General features: G+C 51.9%; 1 protein-coding gene across 7 annotated transcripts; it reads right to left on the minus strand.

Moving 5' to 3' along the window:
- Positions 1-226: 226 nt before the first annotated feature.
- ATXN2 (ataxin 2) lies at positions 227-26,882 on the minus strand. Of its 7 annotated transcripts, none has more exons than XM_039362614.1 (25): positions 26,539-26,882; positions 20,166-20,202; positions 18,715-18,774; positions 17,389-17,460; positions 16,558-16,708; positions 14,829-14,953; positions 14,452-14,543; positions 13,978-14,175; positions 13,601-13,779; positions 13,098-13,304; positions 11,522-11,695; positions 10,739-10,936; positions 9,887-9,997; positions 9,429-9,499; positions 9,014-9,321; positions 8,372-8,435; positions 7,948-8,100; positions 7,647-7,713; positions 7,307-7,491; positions 6,788-6,920; positions 4,281-4,334; positions 2,850-2,995; positions 2,159-2,386; positions 1,594-1,765; positions 227-1,051 (listed from the first exon to the last, which is right to left on the minus strand). In XM_039362614.1, exons 1-25 carry the CDS (start codon positions 26,736-26,738, stop codon positions 1,023-1,025), a joined length of 3,414 nt encoding a protein of 1,137 aa, XP_039218548.1. In that variant the 5' UTR covers positions 26,739-26,882; the 3' UTR covers positions 227-1,022. The 7 variants fall into 7 exon arrangements, with proteins under 7 accessions (XP_039218548.1, XP_039218547.1, XP_039218546.1 ...); XM_039362613.1 differs by having other exon boundaries at positions 7,653-7,713; positions 11,492-11,695; positions 26,539-26,881; XM_039362612.1 differs by having other exon boundaries at positions 11,492-11,695; positions 26,539-26,881.
- Between the last annotated feature and the right edge of the window lie 203 nt (positions 26,883-27,085).

Raw genomic sequence — 27,085 nt, forward strand, 5'->3', positions numbered from 1 at the left:
ACTCTTAGGATAGGAAGACCTGGGGCTTCTAGCATTACTAGCTAGGGTGAAAAATCAGTATAAATTTGACCCAGGTTGCTTAGCACATCTTCCTTGTGAGGCTGAAGGCTGAGCCACTCAACCAGGTGCCAAAGTGTTTGGAGAAAGAAAAGAGAAAGGTGGAAAGAAAAAAGGAAAGAGAAAAAGAGAAAAGGGAACCAAATATACCACACAGATGCTAGCAGGAAAGGTCAGTTTTTAAAACTTTTTTTTTTATTTTTATGATTATTTTTTTAGTTTTTATTTTATATTATCTACAAAGTAAGTTTTCCTCTTAACTTAAAAGTTAGACCGCTGCCTTGGGACAGCAGTTCTCTTTCCCCTTCAGACATGATTTTCGTTTTATAAATAATAAATCCATATCCATTTGACCATTAGATTTCTTTCCCCCACAAAGCCTCTTTTAAGTTTAGTTAGTGGTAGAAGGGATTTTTTGTTGTTGTTTAGAGTCTTGATTTACATAATTACTATTTGCTATTATTATTTTTAGTGAGAACAGCAACAAGACTCACCTCTTGTTACTTCGGGTTCTCTAAGCTCATGAATTCGTAACTCTGAAGGGCTGTTTTAAAAAATAAATAGCTTTTCCAGTTTTGTTTTTCTCTTTTTCTGCAAGCGAATTGGGGCCGTTTTAGTTTCTTTGACCCAACGCATGGAATTGTGGAATCGTCCCCCGGAGGGATCGACATGCCTTTGACTCAGTGGTCCAAAAATTCTCTCATCGGAAGGCTGGAAACCATTAGCATTCCTACCAGATGTGACACCTTGGTTTTTTTGTTTTTCGCTCTCGCCTTAAAAATAAGTGAAATACTAAGGGTTTTTTTTTGTTTGTTTGTTTCATTTGCTTTTGTTTTGTTTCTGTGCTTCCAAGTTGGATGAAGCAGGAGAGAAAAAAGAAAGGTATTTGGCCTTTTTAAAAAAACAAAAAAGAAAAGGAAAAAAGAAAAGAGGGATCCAGCCTCAGTTACTCTGCCAGGTCAGCTTTACAACTGCTGTTGATGGTGAGTGGGAACTGCAAGAGAGAAAAACAATAAAATAAAAATAACAAAAAATGTTGAGATATAAATGGGAGGAACAAGCCAAAGCCCATCTGTTTAACCCAGTGTTTCTCTACCTTGGCCTCCTGGAGTTGGGTGGGCTTCAACTCCCAAAAATTCTGGGAGTTGAAGTACCCCCCCCCCCTATTTTAAAGCAGGCTAGCTGGGGAATTCATCTTCAAGAGGCCAAGGTTGAGAAACACGGACTTGGGCCTCCCTTGGTCAACAGCTTGCGTCTCCGGACCCTCTCCCAGTCCAATCCCCCTCCTGTACCCAACTCTTGGTCTACAATCACGAGCCTGATGGAAATCCACCTTCCCAAACCCAACAGGTGCCAACAGAGGGAGCCAGGCCCCTCCTGCAAGAGCCGCATTCTGGACCCGCTTCCAAAGCAGCGATTCAGGCATTGGCCAAGCGAGAGCCGACCTCCTTGCCTCCTTCCCTCCCTCGGGCGCACAACTCCCGCAACCTCCTCCTTTTTGCTCCTGGCCAGGTGTGTGGACGGCGCAGGGCTCACCTGAAGGGTGCGTCATATAGGGGAAGTGTGTGGCTGTGGACACTGGAATGTGCTGCAGTGCACTCTGCGCAAGGGCGGCCTGGGGTCCGCCGGGCGGCGGCTGCGTCGTCATGAGCATCACTGGAGCATGGGTAGGGGGGTGGGAAGGAGCCATGCCTGACTGCACATGGGCCTGGGACAAAGAGCAAGGCCGTCAGGAGACCCCTCCTCTGGGGACCCCCAAAGGCCACCATCGCCTCCCAGGGCTCCTGCTACCTGTCCCGGGTTAAAGAGGAATCTCGGTCGAGACTCGCAAAGGGCTGCTGCCTGCCGATCTGGATTGTGCGAAGGCCGGAGGGTCTCCTCCGTTTCCCTCCCTCCTGTCGGACCCCCGTTTGTGCCAGGACCCTCGGCACAGGGCAGAACGGCTTGCGTGGGCCAAAGCCCTACGACAGACATGCCAGGCAGGTCCCCCAGAAGGGACTGTGGGGCCGGCCGGCTCAGAGCAAGGTGGGTGGAAGCCCCTCTCCCAAGAGCAGCCCAGACGGGGAGGGTCTCGGGCAAGGGCTGGGAGGGGCGGGGCTACCTGGGGCATGTGGGCCATGTGGGGCGGGTTGGTGTAGGCCGGCTGGACGTGGGACGGATGGATGGCGAAGACGGTCGGCTGGGCGGTCGGGAAGCTGCTCTGCGGGGACTGGGCGCTGGAGCCGGGGGTCATGGAGGGCGGCGTGGGGGCCAGGCCGGCGTGGTAGATGGCCGACTGCTGCTGGGCGCTGGTCAGATGGAGGGCCTGGGCCGCCTGGTGCTGGTGGGGCTGCGGAGAGAGGGGCGGGGGGGACACATCACACAGCAGCACGGTGGTAGCCAGACTAAGCTGGTCCTCAGCTTACGACCAACAGGACATCTCCGCTGCTAAGCAAGATGGTGGTGAATTGAGCCACACCCTATTTTACGACCTTTTATTCTGCCGCTTAAGTGAATCACACGGTCATTAAATGAATCTGGCTTCCCCTGTTGATTTTACTCGCCAGGTGGCCACAAATGGGGGTCACGTGACCCCCCCCACCCCCTCCAGGATGTGCAACCGTCATAAATACACTTGTTTTCCACACCTTGTAAAAATGAACAGCCACTAAACACTGGGCAGGCATTCCTCCTTTGAGTCTTCGGCCACCCTCCCCTCTCCCAGGGGAGCCCCTGCCCGTCCCTCTGGGGGGCTGCAGCCCAAAGGGGGGGCTTCCCTTCCACCCCACCTGCTGCTCGGGGGCGGCACTTACCTGCACCGGGCTGGGGGCCGGGTGGCTCCCCCCGTGCTGCGACTGCTGCTGCCCCGTGGGGGTGGCCGAGGGCTGCGGGTGGGGGCTGTGCGGGTGCAGGCCGGCGCTGGGGTGGGCATACTGCTGAGCGAGGGAACCCGTGGAAACTGGGGAGGGGAGACAAAAGGCAGGAGGGATGGGAAAAGGCCCCCCCACTCTTTTCAGGCGGCTGATGGAAGTCTCGGATGCCGCTTTTAAGGAACCGCTTCTCCCCCCTCCCACTTGCCAGTTTGGCCTCCTGCTTCATCTAAAACACAGGGGAGGGGGCTTCCCTGGGGTCTCACCCCTTTGTGCAGAGGGGGACTTCAATGGAAGGGGGAGGCCATCCCTTCGCAGCCCCAAAAAGGGGGCACAATGCCCCAATTCCTCGTCCTCTGAGCTAATGCTCTTCCCTGAAAGACCCTCCTGCTTTTCTTGGGCAGGGGTCCCTAACAGCCCAGCATTTCTCTGCCTCGGCAGCTTGAAGATGGGTGCACCAACTGCCAAAGCCACCCATCTTCCACCTGCCAAGGTCGACAAACTGCCAGCCCGCAGTGCACAAGAGGCCAACTAGAAACACATTTGGAGTTAACTTTCTGGTCTGCTAGACGCCCCTGAAAAAAAAAGGGGAGGTGGGGGCGGCAGAGGGGCAGAGTCCAGGCATCGAGAGGCCCCTGGCATCTCCAAGCTGCGCCTGCCAATGCTTCTGCTTTACAGGGGGCAGAAATGTGATTGGGGGGTAGGAAGGCAGCTCTCTGCACCTGCCCTCCCCAAAGATGACTTCTCAAGGAAGGAGCTGGAGGCTTAATTCTGCACGAGAAGTGAAAAACTGAAAGTCAGCAAAAAGGGAGAAGAAACGGAAGGAAAAGTCGGAAAGTAGCTACTCTGAAGTGGGGGTGTGTGTGTGTGTGGAGACGGAGGAAGGCTAATTGTGGAACAGAAACCGGGGTTTAAGAACAGGGGGAGAGGAGGAAGCAGCCCAGTTCAACTGGGATTCCATAAATGAGCTGGGAGGAACTCTTGACCACAATTCAGGCAGGAGACTGCCAAACCCGGTTAGATGGTAGTCAAGATCTTTGCCTGAAGGGTAGAAAGGCTGTTTTTCTTTCCCAAATAAAGTGGGCAACGACAGCCGCTTTATGACCTGCGGACTTCAACTCCCAGAATCCCCGAGTCATTTTTACCTGCGCTTCTCTGCTAAAGGTTCCTCCGACAGCTTCCTTCCTTCGGCATCTCGGGATATCCTACCAGTTCACTACCCCTCACCAACCAGAGGGAAAATAAAATTCCTTGTGCCTTTGAGGAAAAGTTTGGTGCAAAGAGAGGAGAGGGCCTCTGATCCCCCTTTTACCAACAAGATTCGTGCAATGTGTAACATCAAAGTTAGTACAAAAAAAAAAAAACCCAACTCACTGGCAAAGTAGAAAGAAGGGCCTGTCTCCTTGCTGTAGGGTATTTTGGGACATGCTGGATTTGAGAAATAAAAAGGGAAATTAGCCACATGCCACAAGATTAAAGCACCACTTTCAGGCTTCTGGAAAAGGTTTAACAATCAATTATCGTGGGTGTTTGTTTTTTTTTCATGCACAAACCAATTTGCATTATTTTTTAAAAAAAAGTTAAGAAGTTTCCAACAGGTTATAATTGTCAGTCGGAATTCGTTACTATTAACATGTTTATCATTAAAATCATTTTGCATACGATTAAGACACAACAGGAAAAATAAACAGGATTCAAATGTACTTCGAGCAATTTGCAACCGAGATTATAACACTGATTATGATCCAGGAAACCCAGCCCTTGTTTCCCCCTGGGAAACTCAGCCCCTGGTCGGTTGATCATACTGGATTCCCAGCAGAGAGAAAACCGGTCAGCAGAGAGAGAAAAATCAGATACAGGAAAGCACTAAAGTCAAAAGAAAAATCAAAATACAACTCAGGGTCTGCATGCTCTTTGGAACCAACTGCTCGGTTCTTAGGACTGTAAAACCTGCTGTTGTTCACAGATTTATCTAAATGGTGACTTGGAGTAAATCTGAGCCAAAGGCCTCAGTTCTTTTTGTTAGATGTGACTTTGATGGAGCCACAGAAGCACTGTCTCTCAGCTCTTCCTCCAGAGAAAGGAGGAACCGGGGTACTTAACGTTTCTTCGGCGCTTCAACACGTTCAGAAGACGGCAAACGTTTTGGAACGGAGATCAGGGACACATTAAAGCAGAGTTTTTCAAGCTTGGCCGCTGGCTGGGGAATTCTGGGAGCTGGAAGTCCACCCGTCTTCAAGTGGCCAAGGTTGAGGAAACGCTCATTTGAGTCCTGTTCTACTCCAAAACTTAGGATGACTTTGAGATTTTAACCCGTTTTCTCTGTTTCCAACAAGCTAAAGAGCACCCTGTCACTGCCAGGATGGTACCCTGCCAAGATCTGAAACTGAAGCCCCAAGAATACCCCCCACCAATTTCTTATCTCAAGGGCTGGATCATCTCCCCCACAGACCCTTTTGTCAAGGGAAAGCTGGCTGAGCTGCCCCCCCCCACCTCAAAGCTGGTCCTCTCGCTAGCCTGTGGGGGAACCTGGCTCAAAGTAGTTTCACCACCTATGGACAATTGGGGGGGGGGGTGTTCAGATGTTTCTGTTCTCCCGACAGGCAGGCTGTGTTCAGGACCCAGTCGACAAGACGGCTGAGTTTTCAGTGGGGAGAAACTGTGCAGAGAAGATGGCGGCCAATTAGGTAAATAGAAAAATAAGGCACCTTGCCTAGAGACGAGGATGACTGAATTGGGTAGGGGGGACTCAGGCAGAGAAGGGTCTCGGGATTCCCCTAACTGGGAGCATCCGCAGCTTGGACCCTCCCTGCAAGTGGGCTACGTGCTTGAAATGGCCCTGCTGGGGGGGGGTCACAGGAATTTCACAAGCTGAGGGGGCAAACATCCTCTCCATAGACAAAGGGGGCATAAGCCTGGGAGAGGAACGGTCTAGAAACAGCCCCAGAGCCCCCACCCCACTCCCAGGAGGAGGAGGAGGAGGAGGAGCACCTAAGAAAGGTTAAAATCATGGCAACTAAACCAAAGTTTGTTAATCTGAGACGTTTTGTTACTCATCCGAGTAACTTCCTCAATCAAAATAGAGAATTTAGTTAGGCAGAGAGATGTCGGAATGTACGGTCCCCCTCCCCCCCCAGGCCTTCCTCCTGTCCTAAGAGCCGGAATGACGGTGTCCCCCCCTTCCGGGGAGCTGATGCTGACAGGCAGCCTTGGGGATGGCTGAGCACAGGAGAGCCTCTGCCCGTGGCCGCTGGAGGCAAACACAGGCCTATTCATGGCTGAAGAATCGGCTGAGCACTTCCTGCCTGGGGAGAGGGCCTGCGGGCACTCTGTGTGTGTGTGTGTGTGTGTGTCTGTGTGTGTGTGTGTGAGCAGCCCAGCTGAAGCTGCCGAGAGGCAGGGATTGTTGGCGGGGGGGGGGGGAGCAGGAGGATGGAGAGGGGCCGAGCATCGAGGGAGACCCACCGCCCGCCTGGCGCCAGGAGAGGAGCACAGTGAGAGGTACCTGTGGCTGGAGAGGTGGGGAGCCCTGGGGTCCACCAGCAAGGCCATTTCGGCCAGGAGGGTCTGGGGTCTGCACTGGCACGTTCACACAGGCCGGCTGGGACCATCCGCCATCTGGGGGGCAAATATTCTGACTATTCCGGAGACGGATCAGAGACTGAAACGGGGGCCACGAGGGGCTTTAGAATTGTTCTTTATTCTTCAAACCAACATTGTTTAACAGTGGTTTTGTTTTCCTGAACAAACTCAAAAGACAAAGTGCCGCTTTCCTCTCCTCGGCTCCGCAAACGCGCTGCCCTGCGTGGTGGGTGGGTGGGGGCGTTAAAAGTTTTTTTGTTTGTTTGTTTTAAAAAAGAATGCAAATCAGGTCATCCTACCATACATCGCATGCGTCTGCTCGTGGGCCCCGTACTGGGTGGCAGGAGAAGAAACCAGGCCGGGCTGTGGGTGGGCCGGAGGCGCCATCATCCGAGCGTTGCCCGGAATGACAGGGCTATAGACGTGGGGGTGCTGTGGAGGAGAAGGAGGAGGAGAAAATCAGAGAGAGAGAGAGAGAGAGAGGAGACAAAAGAAAGAGAAAAGGAGAGAAAGAGAAAAGGAGAGGGAGACAGACAGACAGACAGACCGTGAGGGCTGGAAGCACAGAGGAGGAGGCTGCTGGCTGGGCTCTGGCCCCTCATGAAGGTGCCTGTGAGGCAGCCTAGGACCTGCCCCCCCACTCCTCCCCACAGGACCCAGAAGCTGCCCCAAGACCTCCCTCCAGGCACCCCCCCTGCAATGAGGGAGGGGCCCACTAGAAAAGTCTCGGGCCAGTTGTAGCCATGCTGGAGGGGGCACTCTGCAGGTGGGGAGATCAGAGGTTGGGGCTCGGCTGCTGCGGGGGGCCCAGGCCGTACCTGAGACTGGTAGTGGGGGACGTGCTGCACCAGAGGCTGGCTGGGGACCTGCTGGGGGCTGTAGGTGACGTACTGGGCCGAGTAGGCGGGCGGCGTGGCGACCATAGGGGCCCCTGCAGCCGAGGCTGGGTGCATCAGGGGATTCTGGGGGTGGGGGTCTTGCCGCTGCTGAGGCATGTTGGCCACTGTGGAGAGAGAGAGAGAAGGGCACTTCCAGGAGGGCAACGTCTTTGGCTGTCCCCCTCCCCTCCGTGCCCTGTCCCCCTCCCGCTGCTGCCCAGCTGAGCCTTAACCCTCTGCATGCAGCCCCAAAACACGCCCCCCACCGTGATCTCCTCACCTTTACCTGTTCTGTAGGTCTTGGCCTGGTTGACTGGCATCGGGGTCATGGGGATGGGGTACAAAGGCTGGAAGAGAAAGCAGGCGGCCACTGAGAGATCAAGCCGGACCGTGGCCACTTGAAGGCTTGTGGACCAACCCCCAGAATTCCCCAGCCAGCAGAAGGCTGAGGAGTTCTGGGAGTTGAAGCCCACAAGCCTTCAAGTGGCCGAGGCTGGGCCCCTGGGCTCTAGACGGTCCTTCCCTTGCCCTCTAATGGGCCACTTGGCTCCAAGACAGGAGCCCCCGTGGCCCCCCCTTACCTGGACGCCCGGGCTGACAGGAACCGGGTACATCATACTGGGAGCAAAACAAACAGGCTGGGTGTAGACCGGGGCCGGCTGCTGGTGTCCCACCATCGAAGGGCTGGGCTGGGCTGGTGGACGGGGCGAGGTGGGCGTGGTGGAAGGCTTGGGCTGCCAAAGACAGGACGGGGGGGGGGGGAAACACGGGCAAGATGACCCCTCCAGGAGCAACTCAGGTGGGGCCCAACACACCCTGTGCGGACACAGAAAGCTCCAAGCTCTCGTTCTGGCAGTCCTGGACTTAGGACCACAATTCTGCTTCAAATATCCGTTGTTAAGCGAGGCAGGGGTTAAGTGAGTTTTGCCCCATTTGGCCTCAGCCCAAAAGCAGCAGCTCTGCTTTTGGGGGGCTCAGCCTCCCCTCAGACCCCCTCAGGCTCACCTGGGCGAAAGACCGAGGGTTGAACTCTTTCGCGTGCGGGTTCAGTGTGGATTTTCTGACTTGTCTGAGGAGGGGACAAAAGACACAAACACACATGCACAAAAAGGCAAGGGAAACACACCTTGGTCTTGTTTTAGGAGACCTGAGGCTGCACACGGCAACAGGGAGTGTCCCCTTTCCCCACTGAAAGTAAATATCTGAGGGAGGGAGGGATAGGAGTGGATGGATGGATGGGAGGGAGGAAGGAAGGAAGGGCCTTGGCCTAAACAGGCATGGTATAAAATAAATAGAATTTAATATAGCGAAGAGAAAGGAGAAATTGAATCAATCACTAGAGGGGCTGGGAGGACTCTGTGGTCCACAAATGAGACAGAGCAGGGTGCCCCCTAGTGGACAAACCAAGCAACTGCCCACTCACCCAGCCTTCAATCAACCTATCCCACTGTGTGTATGTGTGTGTGTGTGTGTGTGTGTGTGCATGGAATCCCACCCACACAAAAATGCTCCTCCAAATAGAGGAATAAAAGACCCCCCTCCTCCCCCCCAGCCTGAACCGAGCAAGGCTTGGCAGAGAACTCAATGCCCCTCGGGGTCCCGCCCACCCCCAGGCCTGACCGTCCAGCCCGAGGCCGCCTCACTCACTCGCTGGCCTCCTTTTTCTCCTCCTTGTCCTCCCTCTCCTGCTTCGCTCCGGGGGCCGACGTCTGCACGCCCTGAGAGGTCACCTCCGGCCCGGCCTTCTGCTCGGATAGACTGCTGGCGGGAGAAGCGCTGGGGCTGTTTGGGGAGCTGCTCCCGCCGGCCAAGGGGGCCACGCTGCTGACCGGTTCGGCCGCCGAGTCCTTAGGGCTGGGCTCCATCTTCTCCTTGGGGGCCTCCCGGGGCTTTTCACCCTCTCGGTTTTTACTCAGCAGCTGCTCCACCGTTTCAGGGGTAGAACTGGATTGTAACTGGAAGAAAGAGAGAAAGGGGGGGGGGGGAAATGGAATTATTTCCTAATCTGGGACTTACAGAGGGAAGAGACCATCCGGAATGGGGGTGCCACCTGGGCCCTTACCCTAAAGTCATTCTTGAATTTCTTCAAATCATCAATCTGTTTTCTGTGTTCTAGAACAGCCGGAGAAACTCCTGTTTGAGCAAACACGCAACCGATCACCTGGTGCACCAATGCCAGTGGCCAGGCGCCTCAGTTTTGATCACATGACCGTGGGGACATTGCAACGGTCATAAGGGGGAGGACCAGTTATAAGTCACCTTTTTCAGTGCCATTGCGATTCCAAATGGTCACTAAACCAACGGTGATAAGGGGAGAGGACTCTCTGTACTAACCTTCCCCCAAATTATTCTCCCATACTCAGACTTTCCCCAAACACCGACAGATGCGTTTCCTCTCTTCCCATCTCGGAGGTGTCCCTTATTCACATGTTGTCGCCTCCACAGCCTGTTCACCCACCAATGGGCCTTTTTTAAGGTCCAGAAATGAAGAGAATCAGACAAGCTTTAGCCAGACCTCACCTTTGCCTTCCGGCTTGCTAAAATTGGGAGACACTTCGCTGGGCTTGAGATGTTCCTTGGCTGCCGCAGGGGAAGAGCTCTGCCTCTGCTCGTTAAGCCGGGAGTCTTTCGCTAGGAAGGAAAACCAGGGTCACCTCAGCGGTGTGAGTCAAACACCCGGCTGGGTTTTCCACGCACGGCATTCTGACAACCCAAGTGGCAGCATGCAGGCAGGAAACTAGAAGATTATCGTGCAACTTAAAAGTCTACCGAACGAAAGTTTGACCGATAGAAGAAAATATTTGCAGCTTAGGGTTGAAATGAGGGGTCCTTGGGGGGTCTCTGAGCTTGGCTGATTTCTTGCAGACGTTTCACGACCCAACTAGGGAACATCATCAGTACAAGGGAATGTGGAAAACCCCACACTCCCTCACACTGCTATGGAATTGGGTCATGAATCATCTGCAAGAAGGCCAAGAGAGACCAAGAAGCCCCCAGTCCTCCTCCTCCTCCCTCTCTTCTTCTTCTCCCCAAATCACCCCCCTTCTAGCACTGATGCTGTTACCTAGTTGGGTAATGAAACGTCTGCAAGAAAACCGCCAAGCTCAGAGAGCACCAAGGACCCCACCAACAAAATTTTGCTCCATCTTTTTCCTAGAGGAAAAGATGGCACTCTAAGTCCAGAGATTAAATGTCGGCCTAAATGGCTGATCCTCATCCAGAAAACCAGTAAACCCACTTCACATCTAAGGCCCAAACTGGGGGAAGCCCTTGTTCCCCGTTTCCTTTGGCGTTAGATCAACCTCTGGCTGTGCCTCCTGAGCCTGGCTCAGCCCTGGGAAAGGCTGAGAAGCCAGCAAGGGGGTCCTTTACCTTCCGCAGATGGGGTGCCTGCTCTGTTGGCGGCAGGACTGGTGGGGGTGGGCGAGGCTGCTGGCACCGGGGTGGCTGCAAATTCGGCCGGGGTTGAGCCAGCTTGGGGGGAAGACAAGGCTGGGCCGGAAGGGATCCCTCCCCCGCTGCTCTGCCTCGGAGACCGGGGTCTGTGCGCCTTGGGGGACGACCTGGTCACTAGAAAGAGAGGACAGGACAGTTTGTTACGAGGCTCCCCAGCTCTTCACAGGCAAACTTACCACTATGATCTGGGCACAAAATGGCCAACCTTGCAATTTTAAGGCTGGTGGACTTCAACTCCCAGAATTCCCCAGCCAGCGTTGCTGGTTGGGGAATTCTGAGAGTTGAAGTCCACCAGTCTTAATGCTGCTAAGCTGGCCAACCCTGATCTAGACAGAGATATTAAACTGGCAGCAAAGGGCATCAATGCCACCACCGTCTGACCAGGAGCTTCCTAACTTCCTAAGACACGCGTGATGCAGCATTTCTGGTCACACGTTTGCTGACGTGGCCCTTTCGGTGGCGAGGCACCTGCCAACCTGCCCAAAGGACTCCTGGTTACAAGGTGTGTGTGTGTGTGTGTGTGTGTGTGTGTCTCTCTCTCTTGGTGTACACATTGTTAAGTCCCCAAAACGGCCCACCTCCGACAGCCGCCGGGTGCAAGGAGGCCGGTGTTTTAAGTCCAAATGTTTGGAGTAGGACATTCCTATCGCCGAGTAAAACTTCACTTACCCCCCATGACCACCGAGGACCACGTCCCACCTGAAGAGCTGCTTCGGGCTGAGGAGGAAGAGGAGGAGGAGGAGGAGGAGGAGCTGGCTTCGCCCGGCACATTGTGGGAGACAAACTCTAAGCCGCTCGAGATGATGCCTCTCCCTGCAGGGACTCGGTGGCCTCGCGGGTGCCGCTGCGCCTTGGGAGACATCCGGGGGGGTCCTAGAGAAAGCAACACAACCCCCAAAGTGTGTATACCACACAAAAAAACCCCTCGACCCTCGGCCACATCTCACCAGGGCAACAGCATTTTAGCCAAGGGGCCATGCAGGTAATCCTCAATTTACAACAGTAGGACAGCACTGGAAAAAGTGGCTGATGACTGATTTTCCCCACCTGGGGATCCGCTGCAGCTTCCCGTGTGTGTGTGTGTGTCCTGGGATTGCCATTTGCAACCGTCCCAGCCAGCTTTTGATAAGGAAATTCAATGGGGGAAGCTGGATTCACTTACCATCAAAGCTATAAAGGTCTTAAAATTGGGCACGGTTCACTTAATGTCCTTGTGGCTTAGTGACCGAAATTCTAGTGCCCAATTGTGGTCGTAAACCAAGGACTATCTGCATGAGGTTTCACTGGATTTAAAGCCTCTTCCTGCCTTCAGCTCTCCAAGAATTGGCAAAATACAGTTATGAACTGGGACGTCTTTTCCGAAAAAGCCCAGTTTCGATTTATGTTTTTCTTATTTTATGATGCCCGGCATGAAAGGGATCTCCAATATTTTCCCCACAGGATTTCAGCACGACCATTTCAGAGCCTGATCCTATCCTTCAGGTGAACCGACTCCAAGACGTAAATTTAGCTGCATGCAGATTCTCTAAATTTGCGATGCTTGTGAGGCTCCCCTGCTGAACAGGCCTCCCTTCTCCAAAGACACACTGCAAATTATTCCACTCGGCCAAACAGACTTTTTAGAAATCACCACAACTTTAAAGGGAACACAGAGACCCCATGAAATTCTACCGAACTTTCATCTATTTTCCCAGAAAACCAGGCTCTTGGACCCCTGTTCTAGGGTACTTTCTGGAACAAAATTCATGATTCATCCTAAAGAGAAAATAAACTGGGTTTCCAATTTAACCCAGTTTCTCAACCTTGGCCGCTTTAAGACGAGTGGGCTTCAACTGAACAGAATTCCCCAGCCAGCAGGTGAAGTGGCCAAGGTTGAGAAACACTAGTTGAACCTCACATCTGAATGGACCATCCACCCTGGCTGGAAGCAACACGGAGTCCTGAAGACGGCTCGTGGCAAGGGGCCACGTGACACCTGAACCTTCTTACGGTTAACAAGGGACTGGGGAAGCCACGAGATCTGGGGGCCACCATCACACAGCCAGAGCTCTTGCACCTACATGGGCTTTGCTACACCCTGAATGGTGCTTCTTCGCCTCTTCCGGCTCACTCCAGGCCAACTGAGGAGGAGGCCAGCCCAGCGCCCTCCGCTCTTCTCCGAGAGCCCCGGCTCCCCTCTGACCCGCCACTCGCAGAAAAAGGGGAGGGGGCAAATGCAACACAAAGAGAAAAACGCAAACGCGTGAACAAACAAAACGTTTTGTGCTCTTGGTACCTTCTGAAGACATGCGTTTAGGCAGAGTAGAGACGGGAGCTGGAGAGCCATAGTCAGAGGGGTGAGACGGGGCCCTGGAGGAGCGCGAGGGGGGCCTGGTGGGCGGCCGTGTAGGGGTGGCTGCCCGTGGTGGAAGAGAGGTGGGAGCTGACTGGTAGCGAGGTGGGCGAGAGGAAGGAGATGGGCAAGGCGATGGCCAGGGACCACCTGACAGAACAAATGATATGAAGAAGGAAAGCATAAAAACTAAAGCAAAATAAAAATTATGGGAGGGGGAACAGGGTGGGGGTGAGGGGGAAAGTAAAGATGACCAAAATGGCTTCTCATCGTATTGTTTTGAGCCTCCTTGGGGGGGGGGGTTCTGCCAGCTCACACTAAACTTGGGGAAGGCCGTTCGCATCTGATCCCAGAGTATCGTCTTCGAGAAGGTCACCCTCAACCTCCAGGGCACCACGGTGGCCGTCTTCCCAAAGGCTGGCCTTGACGTCCCCGGGAATACTTGCCTCCGTTAACGATCCTCTGGTCGGTCCCCGAGTGGAGGCTGTAGTCTGACGAGTGAGATCCAGGTCTGGACACGGAGGGGCCCGATCCAGACGGGCCGGCCCTCGGTGAGTTCTGCCTTCCGGCACCCCAAGGAAGGACGTCTCGGCTGCGCTGGCTGGGAGGGATGTACTTGTTCTCCCTGGGAAGAGTGGAGGGAAGGACAGAGGTGCCATTTTAGATAGACAGACAGACAAACAGACAGAAAGAGGGATGGATGGAAAAGAAAGAAAGAAAGAAAGAAAGGAAGGAAGGAAGGAAGGAAGGAAGGAAGGAAGGAAGGAAGGAAAAGAAAGAAAAGTCCCTGGTTCCCCACCCCACCCCCTTTCCCTGGCTCTACCTGGGGGCTGCCAGGGCTCCTTCTCGCTCGGTGGCATTCCGCTGAACTGCTGTGTATTTTTCTTCTTCGGAGCGGTCATCGTTCTCCAAAGCCGCCCGAGCCTTGTACTGAGCGCTGGATTCGATTTCTTCTGCTAATTGGGCTGCTCTCGCTTCCCGTTTTAAATAATCTTCTGAATTATCTCTTTCTAGGGGTACCCTAAAACCAGGGAGAGAGACAAGGGGATCCATTAGGATAAAATTCGGAGGAATTTGTGGATGATGAGATATACAGCACAAGAAACACAAGGGTTTAGGTCAACATTTCTCAACTTCAAGCCATTTTAAGAGGGTGGACGTCAACTTCCAGAATTCCCCAGTCAGATGTGGTGGCTGGGGAATTCTGGGGACTGAAGCCCACCCCTCTTACAACAGCTAGTCTAGGCCAAAACCTTGATGCAGCCCTGTAAGGACCAGGCAACTGATGGCAACGTACGTGTAGGAAGCCAAACTGCTGTCGTACGTGGAAACCACCCCGTAGTTTTCTTCGTTGTAGCGAAACATGTCATTGGGATCCCATCCATTGGACTAGAAGGCAAAAAAAGGAAAGAGGTCCAAGGGTTAAAATGGCACACGGGTACAAAAATTTCTCGCATTTAAAAGCTCCCTACATCTTCCTAAACCTTTTAACCAAAGCTGTCGCCGAAAACCCAGGTCAACATTCATCCCTTGAATACGTCCCTGACTTGGATGAAATTAAGAAGCGGGAGGGAAGGGGAGAGTCATCAGAGGCAATTCTCTCTCTGAGGCCACGGGTGTAAACCCCTCAAAGACCCCCCACGCCCTCTGGAACTCAAGTCAAGGGGGGCTTACAACGTCCGTTTCTAAAGCTTCAAGGTCTTCCGCCGTCGCGCCTTCTCCTCCGTCCCAGGGCTCCAGATCCTTCTCCTTGTGTTCGCCATTAACTTTCGCGCTGATGGCAGAATCGGTAAAAGCATCTGTGATTGAAGGAAACAGCATCAGAAAATAGCATCTCCTGGAGCATCTTCTACCTTTTGGCAAGTGACGGCTAAAGTGAAGCCCTGTGAATCCTCCTAAAATCTCGTAGACTTTAAGGGACAACCACCTAACACAGAGGTTAGCACTGATGACGTGACCTAGCTGGGTAAGGAAACGTCTGCAAGAAAGCAACCCAGCTCAGAGAGCACGAAGGACCCTACCACCTAGAACAGAGTTCTAGCCAACCAGTCCATAATCAGGACCCCTGAGGACTCCCAGAGTTTACGGGACGCATAGTAACCCATGATAAAACAAGAGTCAGAATCCTATCATCTGAGATGGTCATTGCTATCCCTGCATAACTTCAGGAACCTCTTCAGATTAATCTTTCTTTTTTCAGAAAGAAGGAATTTAGAGTCAAGAAGGACCTATTCCTGACACCACAGCAGAAGTTCTGAGCTTCACTCTTTGATGAAACGCCCCCCCCGTGTCTCCCCCCCGTTCCTATCTCAGAATTTGATTGGCCCTCAATCAATCATGAAAGATCAGAAGGTGTCAGAGGTCCATGCATATGACCCCAAAACCTGTGATTTCTTCCTGTATGAGAGCAACTCTTGACAGGGCTGGCAGGCAGCTACCTCTCCACCCCCACAAATATCCTGGATCCTCAGGAATCCCTTTGTTATTCAAAGGAACTTCCTGTTCAACCAGTCCAAGAAAAGTCTTTGCGGTTACTTAGCAGACGCTCAGGCTCAACCAACTTCATTCCTCCGGAGGAAGAGACACTCAGCTACTGTATTTGGGCACCAAGCGGGGAAACTGATCTCTTTCTGCCAGACAGGCCAGGCTCCCTGGGCCAGAAAAGGGCTGCAGGTGTTCAGCAACACCTGGACAAGGCTTCCCGACTTGCAGTTCTTCCAGAGGGGGGAGAAAGGGAATTCCAATAAAGGAGAATATTTGAAGCTCAGGCTGAAACAAGCAAGTTCAGAGGACACCGAGCAGCCCTCGTTCCTCTCCTAGGCATTATTGCTGAAATGAGCAAAGCAGGAGAGGAAGCACTCACGACCTTGTACTTAATTCTTGTGCACTCTCAACTGTTTTAACTCAATCAGAAGAGAGCTGGGACCTTGGAGGTCTTCTAGTCCAATCCCAACCAGGAGACCTTATACAATTGGAGACAAGTGGCTGTCCAGTCTCTCCTTAAAAGCCTCCAGTGATGGAGCGCCCACAACTTCTGGAGGCAAGCCCTTCCACCGGTTAATTGTTGTTCACTGTCAGGAAGTTTCCCCTTAATTCCAGGTTGCTTCTCTCCTTGATTAGTTTCCATTGGTTGTCTCTTGTCTTCCCTTCTGGGGCTATGGAAAATAAACTCACCCCTCCTCGGCTTTGTGGCAGCCCCTCAAATACTGAAATACAATCCCTCCCCCACTCCTTCTTTTCTCTAAACTAGCCAAAGTCCAAGTAGGTGACGTTGGCTTCGGCCTTTCTTTAAGCGATAAAAGTATGCTGGCCAATGGAAGCCAGCAGAGCAAAAGCTGCTATTTTAAAAGTGGATCCAATTTTCCAAAAGGTTCAAATATATTAAAACCCCTCATTCCATTACCTCTCTGGGCGTAGCTGGAGTCCATGTCCTTAAAGTGCACCATAACGAAATCTGAAGACTTGAACAAGATGCTCTCAATTATGTCTTCTTGTTTGGGCCCCAGACTGGATTCTGCCGTTTTCTGATGAGCGGCGTCCAGCACTAAGTCACACTAGAAGAGACGGGGGCGAACAGGATCAGGCCCAGCTCCCTGGCCAGCAGCGTCACGGAGCAACACCATAACAAGCAACATTCCCCCACCCCCCGAGCAAAATGTCAACTGACTGACTGGCCCCCTAAACGGTCAGCAACTGGACATATCAAGGTGCATGATGAAGAGTAGCTGTGGCTGGACATTTGAGGTCCAGTTCAAGAATAAAGAATTCTCTGCTCCCCCCTCCCTTAGGCACTAACTCAGGGCTCTTCAACCTTGGGCACTTTTATGACATGTGGACTTCAACTCCCAGAATTCCCCAGCCAAGGACTTGAAGTCCACATGTCTTAAAAGTGCCCAAGGTTGAGAAACTCTATTCTAAAGCAAGAAAATCCGAGGAGTTCAAGGTCCAGCCATTTATCTTAATTTTGTTTCACGTGATTTCTACTTTCTCCAAGAACCGAGATGGCGAAACAGACCCTCCAACTTTCTCATGCTTCGTGCCACGACATTTGAGAGAGAATGACGGCCTGAAAATTCTGAGTTTCCGTGGCTGAGAAGGATCCAATCCTGGCTCTTTCCAGTACTAGCCCAACCTTGCGCAACCCTGAGACCCATCAGGCCCCATGATCCCCAACCAGAAGATCCGTTTGATTGGGTCGGGCAAGAAGGGAGACAAAGGAGGGAAATGTATTTACCTTAGAGCTGTATGTTTTAAAAACTCCTTCATATATACTTCCATTTTTCACCTGTACTTCACATTTTGATCCCTGTGTGGAAAAAGGAGGGGAAAGAGAAGAATCATGATCAGAAAATCTCATTTTAAGACTAGGGTTAAGATTACCATGCGGTAAGAGGGGCGGCTAATACATTTTACAAATAAATAAAAATTACATCCATTTGTAGGCAAGATCTAAACTGGACTTCTTTCTCTAGCCTCTGACTTTAATTTTTTTTTTCATGCTTCCCTAAAGAGCCCAGCCCTAAGACTCAGCCTCCACACACACCACTTGCAATACAAAACGACACCCCCAACATTACCAGGATCTCCCCATGCTTTGAGTTTATGAATTTATTATCCAATGAGGCAAAAAATAATGGAAGCAAGATCTAAGCAACAGAAAGCAAAGGGCAAAAACACCTCTCAAGAATCAAAACCGTGAGGAAAAAAAACAAGAGAATGTACAATACAAGCGAATCTGGGTCTCGGCCATCTTCATCACTGGACGCAACGTTGCTCTGAGTCCTACAACAGGTTGATCTGTTCAACGACGCTTCAAAAAAGTCCTCCGCAAGTGAGCCCAAAATTTATGCTGCTAAGTGAGACTTGTTAACTGAATTTTTCCCCATTTTACAACCTTTTTTTCTAAGTGAATCACTGCGATTGTTAAGTCGGTAACCTGGTTGTTAAGTAAATCTGGACTTCACTGGTCCAAAGGTGGCAAAAAGGGAATCAATCACACGATCCTGGGACACGGCAACCGTCGTAAGTATGAACCAGCTGCCCAGCATCCAAATTCTGATCATGTGACCAAGAGGAGGCTGCCCTGGTCACACGTGTGAAAAATGGTCGTTAAGTCCTTTTTTCAGTGACTTTGTAACTCTGAACAGTCATTAAATGAACTCTTGTTAAGTTGAGCAGTGCTTCTACTCAGCCTTCCTTCTCTTCCACTAAATTTCACTTCACTCCAACAAAGACACCAAACAGAAGCCAGGAGCCTGGCTACTCTTCCCCCACCCTTATTTGCAATGGCAAATCGGCGAAAAAATAAAATTGCTTTTTGCTCCGCAGGATATTGGGAGCAACAGTGGATTTTGCTCCCAAAAAGCAAACACAAAAAACTTTGTAAGCCTCAAAATAAAGAAGCAGCAGATATCAGCATACTTAAGAGAAAGATTTCCCCCCCCCCAGACACACACACACACACACACAAACCCAGTAATTGCTGGATTACTGAATTTAGAAGTTTCCGTTTCTAATGAAAAGCGAAGCATCGTCAAGGAAAGAGGCAGCCATAACTTACGACAACGGATGTGAGTATGTGAACCATTCTCCTGTTTGCGTATATGCCTTGAAAGGGGATCTGAAAGAAGAGAAAGAGTGTGGTACGCATGAGAGCACAACTACACACAGCACACGGACACACAGGATTGCAGCAAGCTCTGAGTTGGGAGTGGCTGAGATGACACTAGGAGAAAATCTTGGGAGGCTGGGAAGACTGTAAATGTAGACCACCTGAACACATCGAGAGCAATTCCTGAGAAACTCCAGGCCTGCTTATTGGACGTCCTCCCATTCTTAGGCAGCCACAACTGAAGTTGGGGACGTGCAACCTCGGCATCTTTAAGATCTGTGGACTTCAACTGGCTGGGGAATTCTGGGAGTTGATGTCCATAGGTCTTAAAGTTGCCCAGGTTGGACACCCCTGCCATCAGTCCAGGCGTACCACGGGAACACGACCACCTGTCTCTGCCTACTCTCAGGCTTCCTAGAACTTCACCACGTCAACGTGCCTACAGTCTTCCCGGGAGGAACGTAGGAAGAGGTCTGCTACTCAATGGAACTCCGTATGGACGTACATTCCAAGCGTCTGGTCCTCGTTCACCCAGGCTGGGCAAAGAGGAAGTGTCCCCCATGGAGCTGCTTCTGGTGGGCTTGCACAGCCGTCCTTGTTGTATGGTCAGAGGTTCTAAACTGGGACCGTCTTCCATTTCCCCCCCCCTTTCGGACTTTACTCTTGTGTGCCAGAGAAGAAGAAGAACAAAAACTCCATCCTATCTTTTGCTCCTTTTGGGCAGCTGAGTGTCTCCTCTGGCTGGCTGTGATCCAGGCTACTCTGCTAAAGGGGAGGAGGGGGGTCTACCCCTGCTTTACACTGAAGTAGCCTGGGGTTTGTGACATCACCAAATAATGTGGTGGAGAAACTATTCAGTGAAGGGGCAGCCTGGCTAAAATATGGCTTTTGGCTTGCTGGGTCTTATTACTCCTCCAAAATCTGCATGGGGCTGGCAGGGTCGGTTTGTGTGACCTCAGGGGAATAGAAAGGACTGCATGACAGAGGACTAAACATATTCCTCCATTAAGGGTGTTGGGAGAGACTCTCTAAACCCAACTGCTTCCTGGGGCAAAGGTCAAGACAGAAACTCTACAGGTGTAACGATATATAACTGGGCTTCTTAAAAACAAATGCTGTGGGAAGCAAACACCAAAAACCTATAGATGGCAAATAATATCCACAATAATAATAATAATTAATATTTTTCTCTGGAAATATTTCCATGTGACAATTTGAAGGTGCAGTATAGGCCCTTACACACCGATGGGCATTGTGACATTAAGTGGGACGAGGTTTTTACCATTATGAGGCAGTTTTCATTGCTCTGAACAATAAAACATATTTGAGTTTTGACTTTTATAAAGAATGAATCAACCAACAAGCGTCAAGGAAGCAGAAAAATGAAATGTTGTACTTACCGGTGGTTGAGGGGGGCCTTTGCCACTGCTGCGCCCTCTGAAATTAATAATAATAAAAAAGAGATGAGATCAGAGCAAACGCAAGAGTTATCATTGCCGAAACTGTAATTTCACCCTAGGAATGAAAAGGTCAAGAAACGTCAAAATCCAGGACTTTTCAAGGCATGGGGACCGTTAGTTAGCGGGAATATTTTTTTACAGATCAAACGCTGGTGCAGATTCAGTATGGATTAAGCTAAAGTCGCTGCCAAGGTAGCTTGCTTGCAATTTTTTAAATCATTTTTTAAATACATCCCTTAAAAAGCAGCAGGTCAAACGAGCATCGTTCCAAGTTGATCTGCCTCCTCGCAATTTTCAGCGCAACCCACAAGGAAGAAGCGATTAACCAGAATTCAAACGCACAGCCACCACATAAAACGCCCGTCTAAAGAGGCACAACGTGGTCCCATTTCAACACAATAAAACAAAGGTTTCCTCGCTGGAATGTGAGGACCCAAACCAGCAACCATCCAGCTCATGGGGGTCATGATGAGCCGACAGGCTGCACACACAGCACAACAAACCTCCGGAGCGTTTGGCGAGCTAAAAATATTCAAATACACCCTTCCAGTGTTTCCCTGCAGAAGGGAAGCCTGAATGCTTTGCAAGCCCAGCCGAGGCTGCAGAGAACCCACCGCTCCTCCTTCCTCCAGCACCCTCCGGTGCCCTGCAGCTCTCGATGCACCAGGAACAAGCCACCGTTGACACTCCCAATTTGCCGGACAACAATGCTCGGTATTCATCACCACCGGCCAGGTTTCCTAGGAATGCTGGGAAGTGTAGTCCAGTAAGCCCAGGAATGTGGCAGCCACAACATGCTGATCAACTCCCTTTGGTTGGAAGATGCAACAGGAGGAGCTCTGTGTAAAACCTTTGGCTGCTTTCCTATCGTGATTTTTTTCCCCCCTCCCAATCTATGGGTTTGAGCACTGAGAATAGACATTTCTGGGTTGTTTTTCCCAAATAATTAAATGCTTATGTTTATGTCTCCCTGTATAAAAGTCTCTCGCCCATTTGACAACCGATATAATACTTAAAGCTTGTTAATTAACTCAATGCATTCGCTTTGGGCTCAGAAGCTGTCCCGCTCCCTTCCTTAGGGAGCCCCTCTGCCAGGCAAGCTCCAAAACTCGTTTCCTTTAGGATTGCACTGCCTAGAAAGTTCCCCAATTTTCAGTAAAAACCCCTCCATGTCCATCCCGGTTTTTAAGAGGGGAATGCTTACCAAAAAGTCAACTGAGCTTCGATTAAAAGCATTAACAAGAATTGCTAAGTAAATGTTAGAAGACAAACTACTCCGCGTAACTTCCCCACCCAGGTCCTCCTCTTGCATTACCACCAGGCGCAAAACACTCAAATTTCAATCATGTGACTGGGAGCCCTGGTTCAGCCTTGGAAGGGGGGGCACAGTGGTGTCTTCCCTCCCAGAGGCCTCAACCTCTCGCCCATGACCCAAACTGGCGGGGGGGGGGAGGTCCCAACCAAATGGGGGTTCTCGAAATCTCTACTTCCGAGGGATACTTCTTCTCTCTCCGAGGGCCGGTAGATCAGCCGAGATGCTGGTGGCAACTTCCATGGAGGAACCAGTTGAGGTCCTGGGAGCTTCACCGTCTTAATGGTGGCTCTCAATGGAACCCCAGAATTTTCAAGGGGGCTTCCTCTGCAACAACTCTGCAAGTTTGAAGAGCCACCAGCCTGGGCTTTGGACGAAGCAAATCAGGGCTTGGAAAAAGGAGTCGCCAGCTGGGACCCACGGATCTCCTCCCACCAAAGAGACCAGCGATTTCTCCTATCAGGGAAAGCCCCAGAAAATATTTCTTGAAAGGGAACGCCAGCAGCTCTCTGAGTGAATCCACAAGGGCCTTCAAGACTTGCCCCGGTGTGTAATTTAGCCTAGGCCCAACAAGGACTCGGATGGGCTCTCCGTAAGATGGCTGTCAAAGGCAAGCTGCTCACTGCCACGGCCTTACAAGCCCCTTCTTCTTCCCTCCGAGCAAATCACAACCCAGAGGAAAAAGAACAAGGTGATGTTCCTGGACCAGCTGCCACGTCCTCTCTCTGATTCTGGAAGGAGGCTAAGCGAAGCCCCCGAAATGCCAGCCTGCTCCCACTTCAGCAGACGCTTCTTGGCCACCAGAGAAGCTGGAGCAGCCACAGGTGGTCCTTGGCGAGAGGACCTCAACTCTGTGGCGTGTTCTGAACTCCTGTAACCAAAACACCAGAGGAGGCAGCACCCACAAAACTTTCTTGTGGGCTCCTTTCCCTCACAACAGCCAGACTCACGTGCTGGGAAGCCAACCGGTTGGGCTGCTAACTTCTCACGCTCTTGACCAAACTCAGAAAGTCATCCGAGAGAAGTCCCAGGATGCGGGGGGAGGGTTTCCTTCTCTTTCTCTCTCTCTCTTTTAAATCTATCAATGGTTTTGCTTGCAAAGCGTCTTGTCGCTTCTGGGCCATTTGGCTAATGGGACAAAATGGGTAAGTATGGATCATTTCGTCAATTACCTTCCATCGCTGGCACAGATAGTCCTCGACTTATGACCACAATTGAGTCCAAGATTTATGTTGCTAAATGAGACGTTTGTTAAGTGAGTTTTGCCCCCATTTTATGACCTTTTTTGCCGCAATGGGAGAAGCCAAATTTGCCGCAATTAGTAACACGGCGAATCCAGCTTCCCCCTGGACTTTGCTTGTCAGAAGTTTGCAAAAGGGGATCACGTGATCGTGGGACACAGAAACGGTCATAAATATGAGTCAGTTGCCAAGCGTCCAAATTTTGATCACGTGACCCTGGGGACGCTGCAAAGGTCGTAACTGTGAAAAACATCCCTAAGTCCTTTTGTTCAGAGGCGTTGTGAGTTTGAACAGTCCCTAAACGAACTCTCGCTGAGGATCAACTCCATCTGTCTCTTGTGCTGAAAAAGATTCGTCTCCACAATGTACCAAGGATCTGAACCTGAAGTCAAACCCAAGGCTGCTTGTAGGTGGGCAATGCTCAGGCTATCTAAGGTGGCCTTACCGGAGCAATAAATGTTGTAAAGCTATTTCTGTGCAAGCAGAAGCTGGGAATTTGCACCCTGAAGTTCCTAGCAGGGGTGGGAAAGAAAGGCCGAGGTCGACCTGGTTAAAACAGCAGCCAAACTGCAGGAGGAGGGCCAGGCCGGCCCAGGATCCTGGCAGCACCTTTTCCCGCGAAATGTTATTAAAAGGCACTACGTTTTTATGAGCTGCAAGCTCACTTAAGCGCCTGCCTTTTAATCAAATGGGTCTGTTGGATCAGGCACTACCAAACCTCTTCGGAGTACTGTAAATATTTACAGAATCTCTTTCCAAGGAAGTTGGGCCGCTTCTCTTTTAAGCGTTAGGTGCACAACGGAAGTGTTTGTTTCATCCAACATTGGGATTGCCTTCAAATTCAGCTCCCTTAGGTATTTTCCTGTTCTGTCCCAGCATCGCTGTATAATTTGAACTGAGTTTATTAGACTAAGCTCTTTGGGCTGGCCCCAGGTGGCAAATTCCCTCTCTTTAGGACTCTCAGGCCCCAAACAGTAAGGACACCAAGGTTACCCATTTAAGTCTTTCTCAGCAAGTTAACTACAGGTAACCCTTGACTTACGACCACAGTTGAGCCCAAAACTTCTGTTGTTAAGTGAGACATTTGTCAAGTGAGTTTTGCCCCATTTTACGACCTTTCTTGCCACCGTTATGTGAATCTGGCTTCCCCACTGACTTTGCTTGTCAAAAGGTGATCATGTGACCCTGGGACACAACGATGGCCGTAAGTATGAGTCAGCTGCCAAGCAGCTGGATTTTGATCACGTGACTGCAGGGACGCTGCAACAGTCATATGGGTGAAAAACGGCCATAAGTCCCTTTTTTCAGTGCCTGGTTGCTAAATGAACTCTTGTATATCTAAATCCTTTCTTACAATTTATACGGTCTGAAATACTACCTCAAATTCATAATTACATGACTCCTTTATTGTTGTTGTTGTTTTCTACCCTTGCTTTACTTAAAAGGGTTGTAGATTAGAGCAGTTTCCCAACTAAGTGTGGACTTCAACTCCCAGAGTTCCCCAACCAGGAATTCTGGGAGTTGAAGTCCACACATCTTAAAGTTGTTACAAGGTTGAGAAATGCTAGATTGGAGGAACAGGACAGGACAGAAATGCTTCTGATAATAAAACATGGATGGATTTATCCAGCCCTAAGCAGCCTAAGAGCTGGACAGTCAGAATTGCTGCAATTTCTTAGAGGATTGAAAATAGTTTGACTATTTATCTCTCATGCAATCAAGACTGAGCATGCCAGATTTCCATGCTCCAGAGAGGGATAAAAGAAATATAGCTAAATGGCCTGGGATAAAAACTCTCAGAAGTTTTCCAAACATGATCAGATAGGCACAGGTACAATAATACACACATGTTCTTCTAACCAAAATAATACCTGCCAAAACTGAAGCTCTGTTGTTAGGCACCAATTTACATTTTAAAAGTCAACAATGCAAACCCTGAACTGGGGAATCAATTAGAAGATGGGAAGAATTTGCTTTACAGGCATATTTCAATTCAGGCCACACATTTAGTTTGATGTCCACTCTCCCCTTAAGAAAACGGTCTTACACAAAGCCAAAATTACTGGGGTTTGGAGTGTTTCCAAGCTGTCCCCAGAGATGTCGGAACCAGGAGCAAGACCCTGAGCAGGGTCACCGTCTTCCTTAACATATAGGCACCCTGTCTTCCAGCAAAGAAATGGCTGGTGGCTTTCAGTACCAGGAAACCAATGTCAAACTGAGTTTGAAATTGGAAGGCAGAGGATCGGAAGCATTTGGCAATGTCTTCAGAGTGCAAAGTCCCACCTTCAGAGGAGAGAGAATCTGTGCTCCGTTCAGAAATGCTTGGAGACCTTGTCAATTCATACTGTCCCTTTTCAGCCCTCTGCCCATTTACACCCAGGTGGTCTTTCCTCTCTGTCCCAGGGCTGACCTGCACAGGGGATTAACGGACTCCCCGGGTCACTATAAGGGTCATGGACAGAACGAGCCCAGCAGGCCGATTTGCAAGGAGGTGCTCCTGGGTCTGTCTCTGCTAATAGGTAAAAAGTGAATCCTTGCAAATCAACCTGCTACAGAAATCTTTCCTGTAAGAGAGGAACTTGGGAACGTGCAAATCGAGCAGCGTTTCCCATTCAGGACAGTGGAATAAGCTTACCTCTATTTCCTTCAGATTTTACTCTGGAAGTCTAAAGAAGGTGAATTTAATCACGTTCAAAATATGAAAACCGGCCTTGGAATAGCAAGTGTTTCCCTTTGCTGAGGTAACAGTACACCATAAATTAATACTACAGCATTGCATAACCAGAAAAGGTATTTGAGGGTGGGGGGTAGCGGCAACAGCTGCTCTACCTGGGAGAGCCAACCGGCCACCCCAGGGATCGATATTCCGATATTCCATCAATCCCAGGTGCACAACAGGCTTTTTGGAGAGACCCCAACCAGCTGAAAAACACAAGCTTGAACCTCTCTCCATCTGCAGCATTTGCAGCCTCAGGAGGGAGAACTTTTTTCTCATCGAGGACACGTGTCCCGGCCGGGCTAATGTCGCAAGATCCAATCTGGGTCGGTCACCAGGTACCAGGCAGGGTGGCCTCTTCTGGTCCTGGTGACCCACCCAGATTGGATCTTGCAACCACTTTTATTCTTCCCCTCAGAAGCCCACAAAGGAGGCAGGCAGGGACACCCCCTCCCCTCCCCCACCGCCTCAGCAGCCGCCTCAGCAGCTTAGCTGAAAGGCTGAAATTTGGGAGGTCAAAGCGAGAAAAATCCAGTTCTTTCTCCAGCCTTGCAAAACCACAAGAATCCCCCGATTATCCCGCCCGGCCTTGCAGGGGGACGATAAGGGAGACGCCGCTTCCACCCCCCCTCCGGCCTCCGTCGGCGGTCCTCCTCCGTGGCAGGCCCTCCTTTTGTGAGGCTGGGCGCCGGGCAGACCCCGGGGACGCTCCCGGCCTCGGCCAGGCTCTGCGCGCTGCGCCTCTCCCGGCCGGGGCATTCCTGAGGCGGGAAACGGGGTTGAGGCCGCCCCCTCAGCCCACGGGGACCCCGCCGTCCTGCTGGCCGCGGCCTTTCGGGGAGGGGTCCCCGGGGTCTGGGCCGAGCCGTCCCCGCTTCCCCGCGGCCCCTGCGGCAGAGCAGGCCGCGGCGGCGCCCTCTGCCCGGCCAGGCTCCTCCCGGCCGGCCTTGAAGGGCAGCGGCCTCTCCGGCCGGCTACGCAGCGCAGCCCGGAGACCCCCGCCCGCCCTGCGACCCCCCTCCCCCTCCCCCCTCCCGCACCCACCTGCCCAGCGGGGGCCGCGCTCCGGGGCCCGCCCCGCCCGCCCTGCGCCCGCCCGACGGGCCCCCCCCCGCGGCCGGAGGGGCCGGGGCGGCCGCCGGGCTCGGGGCCGGGGCGGGGGGCGTCTGCGGCGGCGTGGCGGCGGCCGGGGGCTGCGGCGGGGCCGGGGGCGGCGAGGGCTGCGGCGACGGCTTCAGCGCCATGGCGAGGCCCGCGGAGGGATCCGGCCGCGGGGCGGAGCGGAGGTGGCGGCGGCGGCTCCCCCGGGCGGGACGGCTGCCTGCCCGCCCGCCCGCCTGGCTCTCTCGCTCGGCTCGGCTCGGCTCGGCTCGCCCGGCCCCGGAACCGCTTCCCTCCTCCTCCTCCTCCGCCGCCGCCGCCGGGCCCGGGCACGCGCGCGCGCTCCCGATCCGCCAACCTCTTTGCGCGCGCACCCCAGCCCAGGCGGAGCGGACGGCCCCTGAGCACGTGCAGAGTGGAGCCTGGAGAAGCCCCCCCTTTCTGCAACGACCCCCCCATTTGGAGAAATGTAGGCAAAGCCCCCCCACCT

The sequence above is a fragment of the Crotalus tigris genome, unplaced genomic scaffold (genome assembly GCF_016545835.1).
Source record: "Crotalus tigris isolate CLP2741 ecotype Arizona unplaced genomic scaffold, ASM1654583v1 scf7180000019478.12717781048:2074007, whole genome shotgun sequence".
NCBI classification, from domain to species: Eukaryota; Metazoa; Chordata; class Lepidosauria; order Squamata; family Viperidae; genus Crotalus; species Crotalus tigris.

Excerpts from the sequence above, each read along its gene's own strand:
- ATXN2 (XM_039362612.1), bottom strand. The coding sequence starts at position 26,738 with ATGGCGCTGAAGCCGTCGCCGCAGCCCTCGCCGCCCCCGGCCCCGCCG. Across the intron at positions 20,203-26,538 it reads GCGCGGCCCCCGCTGGGCAG|AGGGCGCAGCAGTGGCAAAG; the intron begins GTGGGTGCGGGA and ends TATTAATTTCAG. Across the intron at positions 8,436-9,013 it reads GAGAAAAAGGAGGCCAGCGA|ACAAGTCAGAAAATCCACAC; the intron begins GTGAGTGAGGCG and ends TCCCCTCCTCAG.